We start from the raw sequence: 24,280 nt of genomic DNA on the forward strand, positions 1-24,280 counted from the left end.
CGGTGTAATAGTGTGAGTGCATGCGTGTGTGGAGTTAGTGGTGAGTGTGACACTCACGAGTTAGGTCTATATAAGGCCATGTAATCACTAGTCCATCACTTATTTATTTGACAGAAAGAGAAAATAGAGAGAAGAAAACGTTGTCTGCGTGAGGCAGCAGGCACCAAACTCCATTGTTTACTTATGCTTGTGAGAGAGACAAGAGAGATTGAGAGGTAGAAGAAAGAAGCAGAGCGATTCAGCTCCAACAACTATTTTCTCTTTGGGAATATCTGCCTGGCTATGAGATTGCTACTAGATTTAGCATTGGATATTGTTGTTCACGAGTTTCAGTCAATTATTTTACCATGTCTGTCGTTTTGGTGGGCTGTGTAAGAATCTCGGTGTATCCGTGTTTGCCCGTCGGCATCCCATCCCTGTCGTTTTGGTGCGCACTGTCGAGAACGAAGGTGCATTTTCTCTTTGTCGTATGCTTCGTTGTTTCGTTTATGTTTCGATTGAGTACGGTGGTTCGTCCGTCATTTGAGCTTGCCCGTCGGTCCTGAACTCCTGATTCTCTTTTTAACCGTCACCCCTTGGTAAAATCAGTTCAGATTCAGGTGCGGGTGAGCCTTACGAAACTCCATGGCGCTCGTGTCGCTATCACCGATCCACTATAAAACTCAGCCATTGCAGCTCAAAACACAAAGCACCTACAACCATCGTTCCTAGCACTACAGCTACTAGCTTGGCACTGCCCAGCCATGGCAAGCCGAGCTCGCGCTCCCTTCCAGCTCATTGCCACTCTCTTCGTGGCACTCCTCGCTACGTGCCACGCCGGCAGCATCGCCGTGTACTGGGGCCAGAACGACGGCGAGGCGTCGCTGGCTGAGACTTGCGCGTCTGGGAACTACGAGTTTGTTATCGTGGCCTTCCTCCGCAAGTTCGGCAAGGGCCAGAACCCGCAGCTGGATCTTGCAAGCCATTGCCACCTCTCGTCGGGTGGCTGCAGAGGGCAGAGCAAAGACATCAATGCATGCCAGCGCCGCGGCGTCAAGGTCCTGCTATCTATCGGAGGCGGCGATGGAAGCTACGGCCTCACGTCCCCCGGTGACGCTAGTCAGGTTGCCATGTACCTGTGGAACAACTACCTAGGCGGCACGTCCTCATCCCGCCCCCTGGGCGACGCCGTATTCGACGGCATAGACTTTGACATCGAGCTCGGCAGCACCAGGTTCTGGAATAACCTTGCCATGGACCTGAAGAACTTGGGCAGGAACGGCGGCAAGACGGTGCTGCTGAGCGCGGCGCCACAGTGCCCGTTCCCCGACGAGTGGGACGGCGATGCGATCAACACTGGGCTGTTCGACTACGTGTGGGTGCAGTTCTACAATAACAAGAACTGCCAGTTCAGCGCGGGGCGTGAGGCGTTCATGGACGCGTGGAAGAAGTGGGAGTCGGTGCCTGCAGGGAAGATCTTTCTGGGGCTCCCAGCCAGCTCCAAGGGCGCGGCGGACACAGGATTCATCCCTGCCGGGGAGCTGACGGCGAGCGTGCTGCCCCTCATTAAGGGCTCGCCCAAGTACGGTGGGGTGATGTTGTGGTCTAAGTTCTACGATGATCGCAGTGGATACAGCTCCGCCATCAAGAGTCATGTGTGATCCTCTCGGCTGTCCTCGGCCAGGTATCTGTGGTACCGAGGTTCAGCGTTCCAATGTTGTTCCCCATGTTCTGCGTCATAGTATCGCGTGTGTTCGTGTAGCTAGCTGGTTTAGGGTATCCGTGTGGAGTAGTTTCTTTTTTAAGATCATCTGTGGAGTGTATTCTCGAAAAAAGATCATCTGTGGAGTAGTTTGATACGGCATTATATTGGTAAATAACTAAATATACGTAATGTAGCTGGTTTGAAGCTACTTCCGTTATCAAGTATCAGTATAACTCAACCACACCTATCCTCTCTCACAATGACTTCACGCTCTAAACCGTTAGATTGATTTGTCTTCCCCGCGGGATTTCTCAGATCGTTTCGTTCATCAAATATGGTTGAATGGTCTTTTCACCTGTCACGGCGCACTTCACAATACTACGTGAATCGACCTAGACATCCCCTAATCAGCCAGGCTAAGAAATTGTTCACTGGACCTTGGTTCCTTTCCGGAAGCCTAACAGCGCGTCTGTTTTGTTACGCAATTACTGTCTCATGAAATTTACATGAGATTTGTTAAAATTTAGATGCATCAAGATGTTATTTGGTGTTTAGATATATTTGAATTTAGACTAATCTCATGCAACTTTCATGAAACGGAGGGAATACTTAACATATATTATTGGCTCGTAGGTCACGTTTCACAACTTTTTTTGGCTACCCGCTTTTTTTCCGGGAGTCATGTCCCAAAAGGTTTGCTGCACCCAAAACATCATTTCATTCTATCCCCTCCTTATTATTGTTTTGAATTGGATAACTTCACAACTTCTATTACTCATAACTAAATGAAATATTTGTTACAAGCGGAAGGAACTTGGAGGGTTAATTTGGTGTTATAAACCTCTCTCTAGAGAATAAAGATGGTAATGGGTAGTGTACGGTATGTGTAGAGTAGTACCTTACACATACATGTATAACTTGTGGATATAAACTTCTACCTATACTTTTACACATGCGTATAAAATTGTACCAACACCCTTGGTGGGTACCTTTACCCACCGATTACCCATCTGCTCGTCGAGGGCTTCGTGCATCAGCCTCTGGAAAGTGGCTCCCGCGCTCCTCAAGCCGAAGGACATACACATGTAGAAATACAAACGACAAGGGGTGATGAACGATGTCTCATCTTCATCCTCATTTGCCATTTTGATTTGATGGTACGCTGAGAAGGCGTCTAGGAAGCAAAGGAGGTCACAGCCGCGGTGTAGTCTATGATCTGATCGATCCTCGGTAGCGTATACTGGTCTTTGGGACACACCTAGTTGAGGTTTGTGAAGTCCACACAGAGGCGCCCGCCACCAGTGCCCTTGGCTGCTATGACAGGATTAGCGAGCCAGCTGGTGTGGGTGACCTCGTGGATGAGCTTAGCTTGTTTGAGCTTCTCCACTTCTTTGATGGTGAACTGTTGCTTCTAGGACGCTTGACGACGAGCTTGGAACACCGCTAAGTGGTGCTTGATTACCTCCTTGGGTGCACCGGTCTTATCCGACGGAGTCCAAGCGAACATATCAGAGTGCCCCCAGGAAGGTGACGAGTGCGCTTTCCTATTTGAGATTTAGGAGCTCACCAATGGCGAGGGTAGACCCCAAGCCGTCGGCGTTGAGTGGGATCTTCTTTGTGGTTGCGTGCTCCTGAGTGAACTGCATTCTCCTCGCGGGGCCTGAAGTGAGCTCGACGACGTCCTTGGCAGCTGGATTTGTGATACGTTGCAAACGTATCTATAATTTTTGATGGTACATGCTTGTTTTACACCAATTGCTACATGTTTTGTTTACACTTCGTGTCACTTTTATGTATTTTTCTGGAACTAGCCTATTAACAAGATGCCACAGTGCCAGTTCCTGTTTTCTGCTGTTTTTGTATTTCAGAAAAGTTGTTCTGGAAATATTCTTAGAATTGGACGAAACAAAAGCTAAAGTTACTATTTTTCTGTCACGAAGACGGAGTCCAAAGGGGAGACGGAGAAGGGCCGGGAGGCGGCACACCACCCCTAGGCGCGGGGCCCCTGGCCGTGCCTAGGCATGGTGTGGGCCCCCGGGCGCCCAACGACATCGCCCTTTTGCCTATATATTGCTCCGACGCGAAAACCCTAAATCAATAAGCCTCCCTCCATGAAAAGTTCCGTAGCTCCGCTGCCATCGAAGACAAGTTTTGGGGGACAGAAATCTCTGTTCCGGCACCCTGCCGGGATGGGGAATTGCCCCCGGAGTCATCTCCATCGACTTCACTGCCATCTTCATCGCTGTTGCTGACTCCCATGATGAGGGAGCAGTTCTCCCCCGAGGCTAAGGGCTTTACCGGTAGCTATGTGGTTTATCTCTCTCTCCCATGGTGTGATCTTTATGTGATCATGAGCTTTGTAATCTAGTTGAATAAGTAGATGTTACTCTTCATCTATTATGCTACTCAAGTGGTTTTATTAATGTGATCTCTAGAGACACCTTGTCCCACGGTGTGAAGGTGACAGTGTGCGCACCGTGTGTGGCTCTTAGGCTAAAGATTACAGAAATACTTATCATGAGTTATAATTTGTGTTGGATGTCTCTATGAAATTGTGGTGTTTGTTAGTATTATCTTTGTATGCTCAAAGTGACAGAGTGGGGTGTCCCTAGGTTTGGAATGCAAACTTTAAGGTGTGCTTTTGCAGCCCTACACGGTGAATTGGTGCTCGTTATCCAACCGGAGAGTGGTTAAGAGTAGCATAGTGAAGAGAAGATATTTATGTATTCAATTATGATATCATTGTTGAGAGTGTCTACTAGCGAAAGTAAGATCCCTAGGCCTTGTTTCTAAGCATTGAAACACCGTTTACAACCAGTTCTGCTACATGTTTGTTTGCTGCCATTTTTATTTCAGATTGCAATTACCACTTATAATCATCCATATTACTTGTATTTCACTATCTCTTCGCTGAACTAGTGCATCTATACACCTGACAAGTGTATTGGGTGTGTTGGGGACACAAGAGACTTGTTGTATCTTAATTGCAGGGTTGCTTGGGAGGGATATCTTTGACCTCTACCTCCCTGAGTTCGATAAACCTTGCGTGATTCAATTAAGGGAAACTTGTTGCTGTTCTACAAACCTCTGCACTTGGAGGCCCAACAATGTATACAAGAATAGAAGCATGCATAGACATCAAGATCTTTTCTGGCGCCGTTGTCGGGGAGGTAAGGTAAAAAGTACTCACATCCTCTAGCTACTAAGCTATCTTCTTGTACCGTTGCTCGTGTGTGAGTGCTCGAAGTTATTTCCTTTAGATTCTGTAATTATATCTTTTTTTTCACTAGTTAGGCTTGATGGAAAACAACAACAAAAATTAGAGAGCTTTATATATAGTATTTATCTTGAGTTAGGACATGAGGTGTTTGAAGAGAAAATTTTAAAACCTATGGAAATTTATTTGCATGCTAATAGCAATGTTATTAGTATGAATTCTTTGAACACCATTATTGCTAATGCTATGGAAAAGTCTAAACTTGGGGAAGCTAGTTTTTATGAAAATGATCTTTTTAGTTCCCTATCTTTAGAGGAGAAAATTTGCTCTGATGATATTTCATCTCCCATATGTGTTAATTCTAATGATGCTTGTGATATTTTAAATCAATCTACTGAAAGTATTCCTTTTAAAATACCTATAAAAATTGTTGAAAAGATCATGGATGAACGTTATGCAGGGGATGGAACAGTCCATCCAAGTGATCACTTGTTGAAACTTAAAGAACTTTGTGAGTTGTTTAAGGTTGCAGGATTATCAAGAGAAAATGCCATGAAGAAATTATTTTCATTGTCACTTAAGGACAAAGCAAGGGAGTGGTATCAGCTACTAGATGATCCTCATCATTCAGAGTGGAAGGAGCTTGAATATCTCTTTTACTTTAAATTTTATCATCCTCATAAAATGCATTTAGATAGGAATTATATTTATAATTTTCGTCCTCATGATAGATAAAGTATTGCCCAAGCGTGGGGGAGATTGATGTCACTAATGCTCAAATGTCCCATTCATGAGCTCCCCAGTAATATTGTTATTAATAATTTTTATGCAAGGATTTTAGGACAGTACAAGGACTATCTAGATGCCTATTTAGAGGGATATTTCACAAGTAAGGAGGTTGAAGCTAAGTGGGATCTTCTTGAAACAATTCCAAGCAATACTGAAGATTGGGATAACGACAAAGGTAAAGAATCATGTATAAACGAGTATGATTGCATTAAGTCTTTCACCGAAACTGCTGGTTTTCAAGAGCTTAGTGCTAAATATGGTCTTGATCCTCAAATTATTATTGATTGATGTAGAGCCTTTGCTTCTCATATTAATGTTCCTAAAGGAAATTGGGACATGTATCATGAACCTTTTAAAGACACTTGCATGAAAAATGAAACTGTTATTAATGATTGCAATAAACATGCTCAAACTTCTGAAAGTACTATTTCTTATAAGCATGTTAATTTTTGTGGAGCACTTAGACCTTGTGAAAAAATCAAATCGAAGAAGAATATCGTATCCATCATAGGAATGAAAAAACTAGAACGTGAGACAAAGCTCTAAATGATCTTGGTGAAAAAATTTGTGTCCTCTATCCTTTTTTTGTGAACTTTGCTATAAAATGGGTCAGTTCAATTTTCAATGCTCAGGCTATGATAATAGCCTTTCGAATCCAATGAGTATTGTAAGTTTGTATTGTGATGACATGATCACTCCTAATCAGCATGATGAACTTACATTATTTTTGGGGTATGAAGAGTTACTGAAAGGATCGTATGGCACCTAGAGGGAGGGGGGGTGAATAGGTGTAATCTCAAATTTTAATACGTTTTCAAATTAGGCTTGATACAAAGGTAAATTCTCTAGATATGCAACTAAGTGAATTCACCTATATGACAAGATAGCAAGCAACAATACAAGATAGACGTAGTAAAGGCGGTGAGAGGATAGAGGTAACCGAGGTGGGGCACACGGAGAGATGGTGATATGATTCCCGTAGTTCCCTTCCTTTGCAAGAAGGTACGTCTACGTTCGGAGGGGTGTGGCGACACGAAGTTAAACCAACGCCACGAAGGCTCACCCTATTCTCCTGTGAGCAACGCCACAAAGGCCTAGCCCACGCTCCACTAAGCGGTTTCCTTGAGGTTGCAAGTGGCACCTTTACACGAAGCTTGGGGCACACATCCACAACCAAATTGGAGGCTCCCAAGATGTAACCACGAAGATTTACACGAAGAGTAGCTTCGAGGTCACCTCACAAAGATCCACTAAGAATGTTGATGAAACACAAATCCCTTTGGTGGAAGAGTAGATCTAGGTCATCTCTACCAAATCCTCAAGTATGGTGAAGTTTGGGTGGAGGAGTAGAGAGATCTAGAGAAAATGGAGCTCAACAATGGTGTCTCAGATTTTGGGGAAGAAGAGCTAGCTCAACCATTGGGGAAGAAAGGGTATTTATACCCCCTGCAGAAAATGGCTGTTGGAGGGCTGACCGGTAGTACCGGCCAGGTTGGGCCGGTACTACCGGCCATGGTCGAGCAGCGCGGGCGAATGTGGGGCGGCCACGTGGCTAGGAGCAAGCCGGGCTGAAGGGGGTGGGGGGGGGGGGGGGCGGAGCCGCCGGACGGGGTACCGGCTGTGGTACCGCCGGGGCTCCAACCCCCTGGAAACTTGACTGCGGCACTTGTGCCGTTTCCGGCACCTCGGGCGGTACCTAGCTCGGAGGCTCCGGCCGCTGCGTGGCCGGTGGTACCGCCCGAGCCTCCTGCGGTGGCTCCCCTTCCCCTTTTCTTTTCTTCTCTTCTCTTTATTTCTTCTTCTCTCCTTTTCTTCTCCCATTTTCTTTTCCTTTTCTTCTCTTTCTTTCCTCTTTCATACTTTCTACCAAAAAACAATCATACACAAATATCATTTGATATCTTGCACACTCTTCAACTTTTGGGCATTCCGAGTATGCAACAACCTACAAATCTTATAAAACGAAATGCTCATATATAATCATTGTCATCAACACCAAAACAACTTATAAAGGAGATATGTTCTTTCAATCTCCCCCTTTTTGGTTTCTTGATGACAACATAAGATTTGCATAAGAATTGAGTATTTGAGCAATGAAATTATAAGACGATATAATAAGCTCCCCCTAGACATGTGCATCCAATAGAATTAACATTTGAATAAGAAGCACATAATCTAGGATCAATATACTCAAGCAAATAAGATTAACCAACAAGTGCAAAGATAAAGAGTAAGCAAACAAATTCATCACTTGCACTTGAGAAGAGACAAGCATATGTGAGTAAAGACAAGTTTTGAGTTTAGAGATCATACCACATGTAGTTCACTTAGTCTTTACCATAGATAGGTAGATAGATAATGTATCATACATAAATAGATAGCCCCTATGTTTCACACACATAGATAAGGTTCATAAAGCATAATAAGTAGTTCTCAACAATAGATAACCATAAGTCACAAGCATAAAGAGTCAAAGAAAACGCAAGCTTGTGACTTCCCATGCAAAGCCCAAACCTAATAGAACTCTTCTCCCCCTTTGACATCAAGATGACAAAAAGGTTGAAGAGCGATGCTATCGTCCCTAGAGATCAAGGAAGTCCCCGCCAATATCGGAGTCGACATCATAGGAGGGTCCGTCTTCACCATCAGACCACTGGCTATGAGCAGAAATCCACTGAGGCTTCGGAAGGATATTCTCTTCAGATCCTGGAGGAGACACTTCCACACCAAGCTTGGTCATGATGCTCTCCTGACGGTGCCGAGCTTTCTTCTCGGTCACATAGGAGTCATACATACGCTCCTGAATATCCAGCTGGAGGTAGAAGGTCTTCTTTACCTTGATCTTGAGCTTGGTGTACCAAGAAGGCTCGAGGTCAGGGTCATAAGCGGACGCGGGTGGAGACCCCCCAAGGGCCATATGAGCAACAAATCCATCGATCCTGCGAGCAGGAGCAGTGGAGGGGTCTGAAGGACCTGCTGTGGCTGAAGGAGCTGTTGTGGCTGAAGGAGCTGCTGTGGCTGAGGTAGAAGCTGGGAGCTTATAATCCTTGATAAGGAGGTTCTTGCGAGGATGATTGGTGAGGGAAGAAATTGGTTCCAGAATGGCACCATCAAATGTCTGACGCCACACCTCAGAAATAAGCTTCATGATGTAGGGAGCAAAGGCAGGAGACCGCTTCTCCACCACAAGCAGAAAAATCTGGTTCCACAGGCAATCCATGACATCCATCTTCACACCCTTGCCCTTCCAGAGGTGTGTTTGAAGCATAAATTCAATGACAAAGGAATGCATCTCATCAACGTTACCTACTTTGACGGAAACGGTCTCACGGTAGATGCGAAGCATGATATCATAGACGGGTTGAAGACCGGAAGTGAACCCAAGCTTGCATTTACCGGGCATATAGAGTGGCTCAAGAACATCCTTGGTGCTTGCATTAGAGTCCTCATGAAACCGCCAACCACTATCACAGTCATCTTCACAATTTTCCGGAATAGGATAGCCAAGAATTTGTCCAAAGTTGCTCCAAGTGGTAGTGAGGACATCATCCCGAGTCATCCAAGTAATGGAGCGAGCCTTATCTTCATGAAAATAGACCGTGGCAAAGAACTGAGTCACAAGGTAAGGATCATAGTTGCATTTGAGAGACATAATGGGAAGCAAACCAAACTCCTCGCAAATCCCAAGTGTTTCATGAAAGTATGCATCTTTCTTCAAATGGTCAATGTTGATATACCGTTGATCAACCACCTTTACCTTGGGAGGATAGACTTGATGGAAAATGCGCTCTTGAACCTCGGTGTAGAAGTGGCGGTTGCGGGTGCGAGAAGACCGAGGCCCCAAATAGGGGTTAGAGGTGCGAATATCTATGTATGCATGAAGGCGGACATTGCCATAAGACTCAATAGCCTTCTTACCTTTCTTTTTATTTGCCAAGGAAGCACCACGAGTAGTAGTGGCACGGGGTAACACTTCATCTTGTTCAACAATCTCATCCTCAACGGTCGGAACCCCTCGCCTCTTCCGTGGTCTCGCTGAACGAGAGCCACTAGCACCTGTGAAATAGACGGACAGAGTCGAGGGACATATTGGATAAGTGCACAAGGTCATCTCTATGAAAAACAAAAATGTCTTTGACCCAAAACACACATGCATGATGGTAAAAAAAATTGGCCACACATTAGAGGTAAAAAGGTGCTACATACTAGAGGTTAATGGTGCTAAATACTAGAGGACATAGATCAACAATAGATACAACCTCTTAGTGCAAGATTTAGCCAAAAATCTAAGCATGTAGAACCTAAAACCAACACATATGTGAGCCAAAAATATGGCCAAAATACGCGGGTAGAGGAGCCAATACCGGAGGCCATGGAGGAGGGGAGGTAGGGGAAGGCTCCCACGGAGCAGATCCGGCCGGAGAGCCGGCGGCGGTGCGGCGCCTGGGCGTGCATCGTGTGTGTTGTGCGTGCGTGGGGTATTGGGGCGCTGTGGTGTGTCGACCGTGTGCGTGTGTGCTGGGGACGTGGGGAACCAGTACCGGCCCGAGGCCGGCGGTAGTACCGGCCTGGTCAGGCCCGGGTCGGCATGCCCCCTATTTTTTTTTAACTTGGGCTGTTTTTGTTAAAAAACACTTTTGGTTTTAGAAAGACACCCTTTTTAATATAAACACAATTTGATCAAAGATAAACATGAGTTTGGATATGCCATTTTTGAAACGAGCTTGTGCAAGAGATAGAAAGTTTTAGAGGTGTGAGAATGGCTTAGGATGGACACTAAGAGAGGTATGGTACTATGAACTCAAGTTTGCAAAGATCAAATCAAGAAATAGCCAAACATTGAGCCAATTCCCATAAGAACATGAAAGACCAAAAAGGAGCAACCTATTAAGATCCAATTAAGAACAACTCTTCACAAGAAGAGGTCGGTGGCCTATGCCACCATATATGAGTGATAAGGTATGGCACCGCGAAGATATATCTTGGGCCCAAAACCAATACTCATCATTGAAGCTCACATATCATTAATTGATACAAAGAGAATGATTTTTCTTATTGTTGGCATGATGGGGGGAGGGATAGCTCAATAATTTAAATTGCACTCCCCCTATTTCCATGCCCACACCTAAACCAAATAGAAGTTGAAGAATAGGTATGTATGCAAAGTGTTCAAGCCAAGCTACTTGAATCTATGATATTTAGCTCATTCCTCAAGTAACAAAATCTTGCTTCATCAAGAGGCTTCGTGAATATATCCGCAAGTTGGTCATGGGTACCAATGAATGACAACTCAATATCACCCCGTGAGACATGATCTCGAATGAAGTGATTCCGAATCTCAATATGCTTCATTTTTGTGTGTTGTACGGGGTTGTATGCGATCTTGATGGAACTTTGGTTGTCACATAAAAGAGGCACTTTGTCACAAGTGACACCGTAATCCTTTAAAGTTTGCCTCATCCATAAGAGTTGTGTGCATCCACTAGCGGCCGACACGTACTCGGATTCGGCGGTAGAGAGAGATATACAATTTTTCTTCTTAGAAGACCAACACACCAAGGACCTACCAAGAAATTGGCATGCCCTGGAGGTTGATTTCCTATCATCCTTATCTCCCGCCCAATCCGAGTCCGTATAGCCAACAAGTGAGAATCCATAACCCTTTGGGTACCATAATCCAAGTCTTGGGAAATGAACCAAATATCTAAAGATTCTTTTGACCGCCACTAAGTGGCTTTCTTTAGGAGCGGCTTGATACCTTGCACATACACCTACACTCAACACAATATCCGGTCTAGATGCGCAAAGGTAAAGCAAGGAGCCTATCATGGAGCGATATACCTTTGGATCCAGGTCCTTACCACCGGGATCAAGTGCAAGATGGCAATTGGTAGCCATTGGGGTCTTTGCACCATTCAATTCCTTCATATTGAATCTCTTGAGCATGTCTTGAATGTACTTGGCTTGGCAAATGAATGTTCCTTCTCTCAATTGCTTGTTCTCAAATTCAAGAAAGAACCTCAATTCACCCATCATGGACATCTCAAACTTGTTGGTCATAAGCTTTGAAAATTCTTCATTAAAAGCTTTATTAGTAGAGCAAAAGATAATATCATCAACATACATTTGGCAAATGAAAAGCTCCCCATCAACCCTCTTAGTAAAAAGAGTGGGGTCAATTAGCCCGAGTTGAAATCCACGGTCTAGTAACAACTCTTTAAGGTGCTCATACCACGCACGTGGGGCTTGTTTAAGGCCATAGAGTGCCTTGTCGAGTTGATACACATGGTTAGGGAACTCGGGATCCTCGAACCCGAGAGGTTGCTTAACAAAGACCAACTCTTTTAGAGGTCCATTAAGAAAGGCACTTTTAACATCCATTTGTTGCAATTTAAAGTTATGGTGAGAAGCATATGCAAGAAGGATACAGATGGACTCAAGGCGAGCCACGGGAGCATAGGTTTCACCAAAGTCAATGCCTTCCACTTGAGAGAAACCTTGAGCCACCAATCTTGCCTTGTTCCGAATGACAATGCCATGTTCATCTTGCTTTTTCTTGAATATCCACTTCGTGCCAATAACATTGCGACAATCCTTGGGCTTCTCTACTAATCTCCATACTTCGTTGCGCTTGAAGTTATTGAGTTCTTCATGCATAGCATCCAACCAATCCGGATCTTCAAGTGCATCATATACTTTCTTTGGTTCCACCTTGGAGATGTAAGCTTGGTGATCACTAAAGTTGGCTAGTTGTCTCCGGGTGGTCATTTGCTTCCTTAAGTCACCAACAACTTTGTCAATAGTGTGACCTCGAAGTTCCAAAGTTCTTGCAACTCTTATTTTGCGACGGGCTTCAATGTCTTCAAAAGAGCTTTGAGACATCACTTGGTCTTCTTGACTATTTTGATCCCCGTCTTGACCATCAATGTGAGCTTGCTCAATTGCTTGAGTTTGCTCTTCATCATGAGGTTGATCTTGGACATCACTTGGGTTTGCACCATCATCATTGGGTTGTTCTTGATCAACACTTGGTGCTTCTCCATCAAACTCATTAGGTTGATCTTGTCCTTGATCTTGCTCATGAGAGGGAGGGTCTTGAGCTTGTTCTTCGGTTGGTGTAACATTGTCCACAAGATCCGGAGCTTGTTGAGCTTGTGAGGATGAGGGATCCACTTGAGTAGAGCATTGTCCTTCCCGAGGCGCCACACCGTGTCCCTCAATGGGGAGGTGAAATCCCGTCCCCATTCTTACTATGGCGTCTTGAGGTATTTCATCATCTGCACAAACATCAACTTGCCCCAATTGGGAGCCATCATTTTCTTCGAATTTCACACTACAAGATTCAATGAAAATAGCCGAGACTTTGTCAAAGATTCTATAAGTGTGAGATTCGGCACCGTAACCAACAAAAATACCCTCCAAAGCTTTAGGTGCAAATTTAGACAAACGAACTCCTTTGACTTTATAGAAACACTTACAACCAAATACTCGGAAGTAGGAGATATTGGGCTTGTTTCCGGTGAGGATTTCATAAGGAGTCTTGTTCAAGCCCTTGCTGACAAGGTATCGACTTGTCAATGCCTACAAGTTGTAGACTAGGGTTTTGTCGGAAGTAGAGGGCAAGTAGATCTCGAGGGTTTTAGCCGGAAAAGTACTCGACTGTTTATGAAAACTAGCTAGGGTTGTGTTGACAATGATTCAATCCTCTCTTTGTCCCTCGACTCCCCCTTATATAGGAGGCGGAGCCGAGGGTTTCGTATTACACAAGTTTACAGATTCCGGGAGACTCTCTGAGTTCAACCCGTAAAGTTACAAATCTCTTTATTCCGAATACAACTCTATCTTTCCTTAACAACTAATTGGGTTTCCGAACTTCATATTCTTCGACCTGTGGGCCTTCAGTAAACCCTGGGTACCATCTTCAGCAGGCCCATCGGGGATGCCTATGTCAGTAGCCCCCGAGATTTTGCTTGAATCGGAGAATCAGGGAAAATCTCCAACTTTACAATTATCATATAAATTCTTCGAGTTAACACATATCTTTAATAAAACAGTCATATATTGTACAGGGATAATGGTAATTGGGGCTAGTTCATCTGACGGATCAGGTACTAGTTAACTGCTCTTGTGGCAATCCGCAAAAACCTACTTCAAGATCACGTCCCTGGACATGATCTCGGGATACTGGCGTAACTTGACATGTGCCGCTTAAGGTCTTACCATATGCCGAGTTCCAGTCATGTTTTATCGGGTACCTAACGCGTCCGTTAGGATTTTTCTTCGTATCTGTTGATACGGAAAAAAGTAGCAAACCGACGTCAGAGACGGTGCCACGCCGCACAAGACGGATTCGGAGACTTACCTTCGCAAAGTTTTGCGGCATTCAGAGATTATTCGCGACTGAGGCGCTCTGAGAATATATTGTCGAGTGCCTTTTTCGGCTGATGGAATAGCACATTTATTCGAGTCAACGGATGACTTGTATATTTTTATCTTGTCTTCCCGATGGGAGTATATGAAGAGTTATTTGTATAACTCGAAATATGCTCATCATGCTGTTTCTAAGTTCATCGGGCACGCGAACAGCGTTCCCGATGGGAGTAGCCCCTGAGGCTACAACCAAGTGCTTGGACTTGGTTGTAGGCTCACCAGTTAAACCCTTTTATTACTATATTGTCATCTTTTTCGAGTTCTGCTATCTTTCTCGGGTGCACGACCAGCGCTCCCGATGGGAGTAGCCCCCGAGCATATGGACAAATGCTTGTATTTGATCATAGGCTCTGACCTATTCTTTCTTGCCATACTCGAGGTTTTCCTTCTTTCTAAAGTAGCCCCCGAGCATTTGATCAAAAACTTGTATTTGATCAAAAGCTCTCGAAATTATCATCAGTTCTTCATTATCATTAATCTTCATAACACCGCAGTCGAAATTTCCCTTTGTTAAAGTGACATCAGTGCTGACGATAGCCACGACCACGGCATCGGGAAAACGTGAGTTATGTCTTGTCGCTGACCCGTGGACCCAAAGTCAGCAACACGTTGACACGTTGCGCAAGTGGGGGACACATGTCCTCCGCTTTTTCTGGCACGCGCACTGTAGCGCCTGTCCAGTTCCTTCACAGTGAAAATACATTTTTACCCCTTGAGCCACGTGTAAAGAATCAAACCCATTCTCATATCATCCAACGGTGCGTCGATTCGCAGGTTGCCTATAAAGGACCTTCTTCTTCCTCCGTTCTCCCCTTCGCTGCACCGCACCTCTGCTTCTATCTCTTTCCAAAATCCCCATTGCCAAGAACGCTCCTGCGCCCGTGCTTACTTCCCTACCACAGTCAATCCCACTAAATGTCGCCGCGGTCAAGGCTTACCAAGCACACCTCCCCCATGGCGACGGAAGACCTGCAGTTCCCCGAGTGGGAGAGATCTAGGATCTCCAATCAAGACGTGAACCTGCTCAAGAAGCTCAGGTTCATGAAGCAGGAGAAGACGTTGATCTTCCCCAGCGAGGAGAGCTACCCCACGCCGCGCATTGGATACCGGGTAACCTTTGTTGACCACCTCATCCGTGGCTTGGCTACTCCGATCCACGAATTTCTTCGTGGCTTACTCTTTGTTTATGGTCTGCAACTCCATCATCTCACCCCCAATTCCATCCTTCACATCTCTATCTTCATCACTCTCTGCGAATGCTTTCTCGGGACCCCTCCCAACTGGGGCCTGTGGAAACCTATATTCCTTGTCCGCCGCAACAGCTCCCACACCACCGCCTATAATGTAGGTGGTGTAGTTATATGCGTCCGCCTAGATGTCGAATATTTCTATGTCAAGTTCCCTTACTCTGTTCAAGGGTGGCGCAAAAGATGGCTTTATGTCCAGGAGGAGCACAATGACGCGCAAGAGTACAATGTCGCTCCTTTTGATGGTGGCGAGAAAATCGTTCGTCGTCGTTCATGGGACGCTGAAGCTTCTGATGAAGAAAAGACGGCGACAGATGCACTGATGAAGCGCATCCACGAACTCCAGAATACCCGCGGCAAAGAACTGTCGGGTATTCAGATAACTGCGTACTTCCTTAGGATTAGGGTGCAGCCTCTTCAGACTCGCAAGAACCCTCTCTGGATGTATGCTGGCGCAAAAGACGTGGACCGCTTCTCCAAGGATTTGTCAGTAAAAGACTTGGAGAGGCTTGTTCGGAATATTTCGTCGCTGAGCAAGAAGGACACCATTCCATCCTCTTGTCGCGTGGAGCCGTATAGCGGCACCAACGCCCTCCCCAAGGTAAACTATTTTTGCCCTTCCAAGTTTTTAACATTTGTCGACGACTATTTTGCTGACTTCCCTGGTATAACTTATTGTCAACATATCTTTTCACCTTGTAGAAACATCAAGTTTTATCTTCTCTTCCTCCCCTTACTGAAGGCGGGGAAGTCGAAGAACGAGCCGTCATCACCGACGATAACCAGGGCACTTCTCGCCCTGAGAGTGAAGTTGCGGGTTCTCACAAATCCGCGGCTTCCTCTGAAAGAGAAGTTGAATCTGAGGCGTCCGATGACAAGGTATTAACTTGTCAATGCCTATGGATTGTAGGCTAGGGTTTAGTTGGAAGTAGAGGGCAAGTAGATCTCGAAGGTTTCAGCCGAGAAGTACTCGACGATTATGAAAACTAGGGTTTGTAAACAATGATTCGATGATCTCTGTGTCCCTCGACTCCCCCTTATATAGGAGGCGGAGCCGAGGGATTCGTGTAGTACAAGTTACATAGTCCGGGAAGGTTTCCAACTCATCCCGCAAGATTACAAATAACACTTCCTATTACAACTCTAGCTTTCCTTAAATATATCTTGGGCTTCCGAATCTTCTTATTCTTCGGGTAGTGGGCCTTCAGTAAACCCCGGGTACTATCTTCGGCAGGCCCATTTGGGATGCCTATGTCAGTAGCCCCCGAGATTTTGCTTGAATCGTAGAGTCAGGGAAAATCTCCACTGTTTATTTTTATTCAACATCTTCAACTTTTCTATATTTCTTCATATAAAATTCTATATTGTACAGGGATAATGGTAGTTGGGGCTAGTTCGTCTGACGGATCAGGTACTAGTTAACTGCTCTAGTGGCAATCCGCAAAAACCTACTTCAAGATCACATCCCTGGACATGATCTCGGGATACTGGTGTAAACTTCGACAGGTGCCGCTTAAGGTCTTACCATTCTGTCGAGTCCCAGTAAAATTTATCGGGTACCTAACGCGTCCGTTATGATTTTTCTTCGTATCTGTTGATACGGATAAAAGTAGCAGAGCACAGTCTTCGGCGATGCCACGCCCAGCAGAACGGATTCTGGGGTCTTACCTTCGCAAATTTGTGGCATTCAGAAATTGCTCGCAACTTTGGCGTTCTGAGAATATATTGTCGAGTGCTCTTTCGGCTGTTGGAATAGCACATTTTATCGAGTCAAAAAATGACTTATATTGTTCTCCCGATGGGAGTATATGCAGAGTTATTTATAACTCAAAATATACTCTTTTGCTCTTCTATCTTTCTTTTTCTCTTTCTTTTCTTTCTTCTTTATAATTTCATCGGGCACGCGAACAGCGTTCCCGATGGGAGTAGCCCCCGAGGCTACAGCCAAGGATTTGTTCTTGGTTGTAGGCTCCACGCCTCATGCCGCTATATTCTCTTTTTATCTCCCAAAGTTTTATAATTCCTCGGGTGCGCGAACAGCGCTCCCGATGGGAGTAGCCCCCGAGGCTATGAACAAATATTTGTATTTGATCATAGACTCACGCTATTTCTATTTTGTCTTTCCGGACCTTTTTTCTTTTTTCCAAAGTAGCCCCCGAGCATTTGATCAGAAACTTGTATTTGATCAAAGGCTCAACATTATTTTTCCGTGTCGCCATTTATGAAGCTTTTGAGTCGAATTTTTCCTTCCGCCAAGGTGACGTTATTGCTGACGATAGCCACGATTGCTAATCAGAATTTTACGACAAGCCTTTTCTCTCTGCCATGCGGGCCCAATTGATCCACTTTCTTGACACGTCGTGCAAGTGGGGGACACACGTCCTCTGCTTTTCCTGGCGCGCGCACCGTAACTTCCCCAATGTTAAGTTACTTTTTTACCCTTGTTGCCACATGGCTATCGTCTGTCACACATTTTTCTTATCCAACGGCTCGTCGTTTCACCGCACCCCTACATAAGGTCATCATCTTCTTCTTTGAGGACTTCTGCTCGCGCCGCCCTCCTTCTCTCATCTGCAAATTTCCCCTTGCAATCCACAACCTCCTGAGCTCCTCACCTCCAAGCTGCGAATCCTGCGCCATTGTTGATGCCACCTCGCCGATTGACCAGGCACAGTACGCCGGAGTCCTCCATGGCCGCCGTGGATCTCGGGGCGGCGGAGTGGGAAAGATCCAAAATTTCCACTCAAGACGTCAATATGCTGAAGAAGCTGGGGATCAACAAGAAGCCCAAGGCATTGTGCTTCCCTAGTGAGGAGAGCTACCCAACCCCTCCAATGGGGTACCGGGTAAGTTTTGTCGACCACCTCATCCGCGGTCTCTCCGCCCCCATTCATCCTTTTCTCCGTGGACTTCTCTTTGTCTATGGTTTGCAACTCCACCACCTCACGCCAAATTCAATCCTCCACATCTCCATTTTCATCACTCTGTGCGAGGCCTTCCTTGGCGTCCAGCCTAACTGGGCGCTATGGAAGCGCATTTTCTTCTGCCGCCGCAATGGCTCGCCCAATGTCGCCTATAATATAGGCGGCGTTGTAATTTCTGTTCGGCCTACTCTCGACTACTTCGACGTCAAGCTTCCTGACTCAGTTCAAGGATGGCGCAAGAAGTGGTTGTACATTCAGGAGGAAAAGCACGGATGTGCGGAAGACAACATCCCTCCTTTTGATGGCACCGAAAAAATCTTTCGCCGCCGCTCATGGGATGCGGAGGCCACCGAAGAAGAAAGGGCGTCGACAGAAACCTTGATGGCTCGTATCCACGAGTTACAAAATACTCGCGGCAAGGAGTTATCGGGTATCCAAATCACTGCATACTTTCTTAGGACTAGGGTGCAGCCGCTTCAGGCTCGCAAGCATCCTCTCTGGAAATATGCCGGCGACAAGGACGTAGATCGGCTGTCGGTGAATTTGGAGGTCAAGGATTTAGAAAGACTTGTCCGAAAAATTTCATCTCTCAGCAAAAAAGATGCTGTCCCTTCTTCTTGCCGAGTGACGCCATTCAGCGCCGCCAATCCCATTCCCGAGGTAATCTTTGTCTATTGTCCTGGTGTTGCTTTGCTATATTTTTTGTAACTTTATTTCTGATATCGGTCCCTGTTTTTGTTTTGCACAGAATCATCCAGACCTTGTCTCGCTTCCTCCTCTCCCTGAAGGTGGAGAAGTCGAAGAAAGGGCCATTGTCACTGATGACAATCAGGAAGCTCCATCTTTTGTGAATGAACGCGTCGGCACAATCTCCTCCTCCCGCTGTCTCCCCGAAAGGCAAAAGGAAGAGGAATGATGTCGAAGATTCCGGCACTTCCAAAGCCGAAGAAGTTGATCCTTCACATCAGAAGGCAACTTATGATCCTTATATTGAATCCCTCGTCAGCTCGTAAGTCATTTTTACTCCTCCTTATTTCTGTACTCGAAATATTTATCTTGTCTTGCTTTTTATGCTGTCAATTTTTAATCACAGCGATGACGAGGAAGAAGTACCAACTGTTGACGTGGCTCCTCGGACGAGCACGTCACATACTTTACTTGCTTCGGATACGCTAGTTGAAGGAGATGAATCTTCGCCTCCTCAACGAAACGTCGTCACCACTACTCCGCCATCAAGCCCCCTTGCTCCTTCACCAAAAAGGACAAGGATTGAAACGATTATTGAGCCTACCCCTCAATTGGGCAGCTCTTCTACTCTGCTCTTGGATGATGTAAGTTTTTTCATTTTCTTGCCGATATCTATATTTCCTCTATTTTGCTTTTTCACGCCTTCACTCTTTTTTCATACCGATATTTCTCTTTGTTTGTTCTTCTTTGACAGCCCATGATTAAAGAGCTTATCCGCATCGGATCCCAATTCATTGGGTACCGTGAGTATGCCAACAGAGCTGAAGGTAATAACTTTTTTGCTGTCGTTGTTTTGACTTCTTGCTCCTGTCATTTGTCACAACTTTTTTGACCTTTCTTTTTTTTTCTTTTTTATTTCGACAGAGAAACTTGCAGAGGCCAACAAACGTGCCGACGCACTTGCTCAAAAACTGGAGCAAAGTGAAGCGGCCCGCAAGAAAGCCGAACTTGTTGCTAGCGAAGCCAAAGCAGAGGCTGATGAAGCCAAAGCAAAAGCTGCTAGTGTCGAGGATCTGCAGAAGAGACTTGAGGATGCTGAAACTGCTTTAAACGAGCACAAAGCTGCACAAGCTGCTCGTGAGCAGGGGATTCTCAAGCGCCTGAAATCGCAAAGTCGACGCATTCAAGGTAATATTATCGATCCCTTCTATTTTTTAGTGGACCTGCTGTTTCTTGTTTTTGACCAACGTTTATTTCCTGTGGCAGGCCAAACAAACCAAGAGTTTGATCTGGAGAATCCCGACAATGATCCTCTCCTTGACGCACTTTCTTATCTGGAGCTTCATGGATCCGAAATTCGTGAAGGCGTGGCGAATGCTGATGCGGGACTGTCGACGCTGTTCCCCTACTTCTTCCCGAAGAAAGAGGAGCCCAAGACTTTCCTTGCCCTTGCCCAGAGCTTCAATTCATCAGAGGACCTTGGACTGAAGATGCGCCAGGAAAACATGAAGATTGCTGTCGAGAGTACTGTTGCCCTGGTCGCTGACAGCCAACAAACTGTTGATTGGATGAAGGTTGGCGACACCGATCAGATAGAGCAGTCAAGATGGAGGTCGTTGATTAAGGCAGCCAAGCCCAACACGAAGAAAATCCTGGCCTATCTCGGGATCAAACCAGCTTCAACTCCTAGCTCATCAAGGCCGGAGGTCTAGTTGCATGCCTCTTTGTTTTTTCTTTCTCTGTTCCTTTTGCCCTTGTCGCCAATTTAGCTGTGCCGACAATTATCCTAGTAGTCCTTTAGGAGAAACTTCTTTTGTAATGCCTATGTAAATATTTCTAGAAATTAATGAAATTCCCTCTGGCACTATCATTGATCCTGGCGCTTTCTTTTCCAGTTAATATTTGACAACTATTCGACCAATCCTTGTTCTGCCGATGCTTCACCTGCTTCTTCCTTCTCGAAGAAAAGGATAGTTGATAACGACCCCCTTGAAGATTCTTCAAGCAAACATTTCTCGGAGGAATTGCAAGAACTTCGACAACAACTTCAGTCCATGAAGAAACAAACTTTGGCAATGATGGAACAGTCTCGAAAAGCATCCGAACAAGAAAAACTTGCTCTCCAACAAGCCAAAGAAGCTGTCGCTGCCAGGGATACTGCTGTATTGGAAGCAAAGGGAGCCACTACCCGAGAAAATAGCATGCTCGAGCTAATGTTGGAGGCTAGCACAGATATGTTAGGTATGTTTTTCCAACCTCACAATGCCTCCTCTTTATTTTACTGTGCCCCCCTTCAAATTTCTTGCCTTGTCGCTTAATAGGCTCAGTTCTTGATGCTGCCGCCGAAGATCGAAGAGTGATCGAGAGAACAAATCTTCTCGTCAATCTTTCCCTTAACCATGGCTGTTTATTCTGGGCCTCCCCTGAACGAACCCAGCAAATTGTCAGGTTTCAAGATCGGGCTTGCCAAGTGCGCGAATTTCTCAATTTTTGCACGACAACATTAACCCTTGTTTACAAGACTTTGTTTCCTCGGAATGAAGTTCCCAAAACTCTTCCTGAATTGCTGGAGGTATTCAGAGATGCTCCCCGCATTCATAATTTTGTGCGGGCTCAATTAACTGCTGGAGCGAGGTTCGCCATGATTATGATAAACATTTGCCATCCAAAATTAGACCTGACGAAGATTGTTGCTGATTGCCTGGCCAAGAAATCGCGGCGAAAAAATGACATTGACTCAATCAATGATATGGTAACTCCTGTAGCTGAGTCGATGATAGATGAGCTTCTTCGGATGGACTCAGAGTTCTTCGTCAAGGGGTCCTATGCTGAGCATAAAACAACCAGAGGCTTGTCCATAGATAGCATTTTAGGCTTTGACTGATTCGTACTATATTGGACAACATTATGTCTGTATTTCCGAAGAAATTTGTTGTATATTGTAGTTTGTTCTATATTGTTGGAGCTTCCGAGCCTTCTGGCGAGAGTTTGTACTGTTTTTCCATCTCGAAGTTTTTTCATCTTCTCGTAAAAAGATATCTTTATTTTTTCACTGAATATGTTGCGAGCCTCCGAGTATCTTAATGTCGAAGTTCTATATTTTTTATGCGAGGTTTCTTGGACCAAAGCAATAGCACTTTTGACGTGTACACTATATTTATAAATTTGCTAGCTTCCGATATTTGGCGAGGTATTTAGTGTACCAAGGCGAAATATTTTGGTAAGTCTAATTTGTCTATATTGTACGTATTTTGAGACTTGCAAGGCGTTGAGCCCCCGAGCGTGTCGAAGAATAAGAAATATATCTCCACTATCTTTATTATATTGCAGCACCGCGAGCCCGCCTCATTAAAAACCTTTCCGGCCCCACTCGGTGCCCCGAAAAGGAAAAGAGTGCGTCTGAAAACTCGCGAGCATTTCAGTACATTGTATTTTTACAGAGAAGGACTATATTTCGACTCTAGGCGTAGAACCGCCTGAGCTGTGCTACGTTCCAGGGGTTTTTCTCGGGAGCCCCTGTCTTCTTGTCCTTGATCCTGTATGCACCTCCGTCGATGACTTCCGTGACAACGTAAGGCCCCAACCATGGTGATTCGAGCTTCTCAGTGCGCTCTTGATTGAGTCGCAAAACTAAGTCTCCGACTTGAAAAGATCTTGGTCTCAAACGTCGACTGTGATAATTTTTCAAGTCATGCTGATATTTGGTTACCCTTGATAGTACTTCGTCTCGAGCTTCGTCGAGTGCATCGACGTCGTCTTCCAATGCTTCCCTGGAAGCTTCTTCATTATACTCTGTGACTCTGGGGGAGTCGTGCTCTATTTCTATTGGCGATCGCTTCTGCTCCATGGACAAGGAAAAACGGGGTCTCCTGTGTCGCTGTATTTGGTGTTGTTCGGATGCTCCATAACACACTTGGTAGTTCTTCTGGCCAGGTGTGTCGAGCTTTTTCCAGTGGTCCTAATAGGCGTTTCTTGATGCCATTGCAAATGATGCCATTGGCTTTCTCGACTTGACCATTGGTTTGAGGATGTGCAACTGACGCGAAGTGCAATTTGATGCCTACCTCTGCACAGTACGCCTTGAACTCCTTTGACGTAAAGTTGCTGCCATTGTCTGTGACGATGCTATGAGGTACTCCAAATCGAAAAACGATGCCCTTCACGAATTTTATTGCTGATGCTGCATCTGGTGAATTTATCGGCTTTGCTTCTATCCACTTGGTGAATTTGTCGACAGCAACCAGCAAGTACTCATATCCTCCTGGCGAAGCTTTGTGCAACTTGCCCACCATATCAAGTCCCCATTGGGCAAAGGGCCACGACAATGGTATTGGTGTTAGTTCTGCTGCTGGAGAGTGAGGTTTTGTGGCAAACCTTTGACACGCGTCGCAAGCTCTTACTATTTCCTTGGCGTCCTCGATTGCTGTCAACCAGTAGAATCCTGCCCGAAAAACCTTGGCTGCAATAGCTCGACTACTTGCGTGGTGGCCACATATTCCTTCGTGTACATCCTTCAGAATTATTCTTCCTTCTTCGGGTGTGACACACCTTTGCAGGACGCCTGAAATACTTTGCTTGTACAATTCCCCTTTGATCACCGTGAAAGCTTTGGAGCGTCGAATCACTCGCCTTGCCTCAACTGGATCATCGGGTATTTCTTTCCTGAGGATGTATGATATATATGCTTGCATCCAAGGAATTTGTACCATCATCACAAGCTCTTGGTCCTCTTCATCCTCCGTGGTTTCTTTGAGGGGTGTCGAAGTTTTCTCTTCTTTTGCTTTTTTCTGCACCTTTTTTGGCTTCGTGGATCTCTCCACTATTTCTTCCCAAAATACTCCTGGCGGGATTGGGAGGCACTGCGACCCGATGTTTGCGAGAACGTCGGCTTCATCATTGCTCAATCTACTGATGTGATTTACCTCGCATCCATCAAACAGCTTCTCGAGCTCATTGTACACCTCCTTGTATGCCATCATGCTATCATTGACGGCGTCACATTGGTTCATAACTTGCTGAGCCACCAATTGTGAGTCGCCAAAGATTTTTAGTCGAGTTGCACCGCAAGCTTTCGCCATCTTCATCCCATGTATGAGGGCTTCATATTCTGCTTCATTGTTAGATGCGTTAGGGAACGTCATCCGAAGGACGTAATTCAACTTGTCGCCTTCAGGTGATATAAGTACTACTCCTGCGCCGGCTCCTTCTACTCTCTTGCACCCATCGAAGTTCATGGTCCAGGTTCTCGACAAATCTGGGGGTCCCGTGTTTTGTAGCTCCATCCACTCTGCAATGAAATCTG

The 24,280-nt window shown here is 45.4% G+C and overlaps 1 protein-coding gene across 1 annotated transcript; it reads left to right on the forward strand.

Annotated features, from left to right (window-relative positions):
• The first annotated feature begins 697 nt into the window (after positions 1-697).
• On the forward strand, positions 698-1,733 carry LOC127338684 (acidic endochitinase). Its single transcript, XM_051364709.2, has one exon. It carries the CDS (start codon positions 744-746, stop codon positions 1,638-1,640), a length of 897 nt encoding a protein of 298 aa, XP_051220669.1. The 5' UTR covers positions 698-743; the 3' UTR covers positions 1,641-1,733.
• Positions 1,734-24,280: the final 22,547 nt, after the last annotated feature.

This window comes from Lolium perenne, chromosome 3 (genome assembly GCF_019359855.2).
Source record: "Lolium perenne isolate Kyuss_39 chromosome 3, Kyuss_2.0, whole genome shotgun sequence".
Classification (NCBI taxonomy): Eukaryota; Viridiplantae; Streptophyta; class Magnoliopsida; order Poales; family Poaceae; genus Lolium; species Lolium perenne.

Coding starts and splice junctions, on each gene's coding strand:
- LOC127338684 (XM_051364709.2), top strand. CDS start 744: ATGGCAAGCCGAGCTCGCGCTCCCTTCCAGCTCATTGCCACTCTCTTC.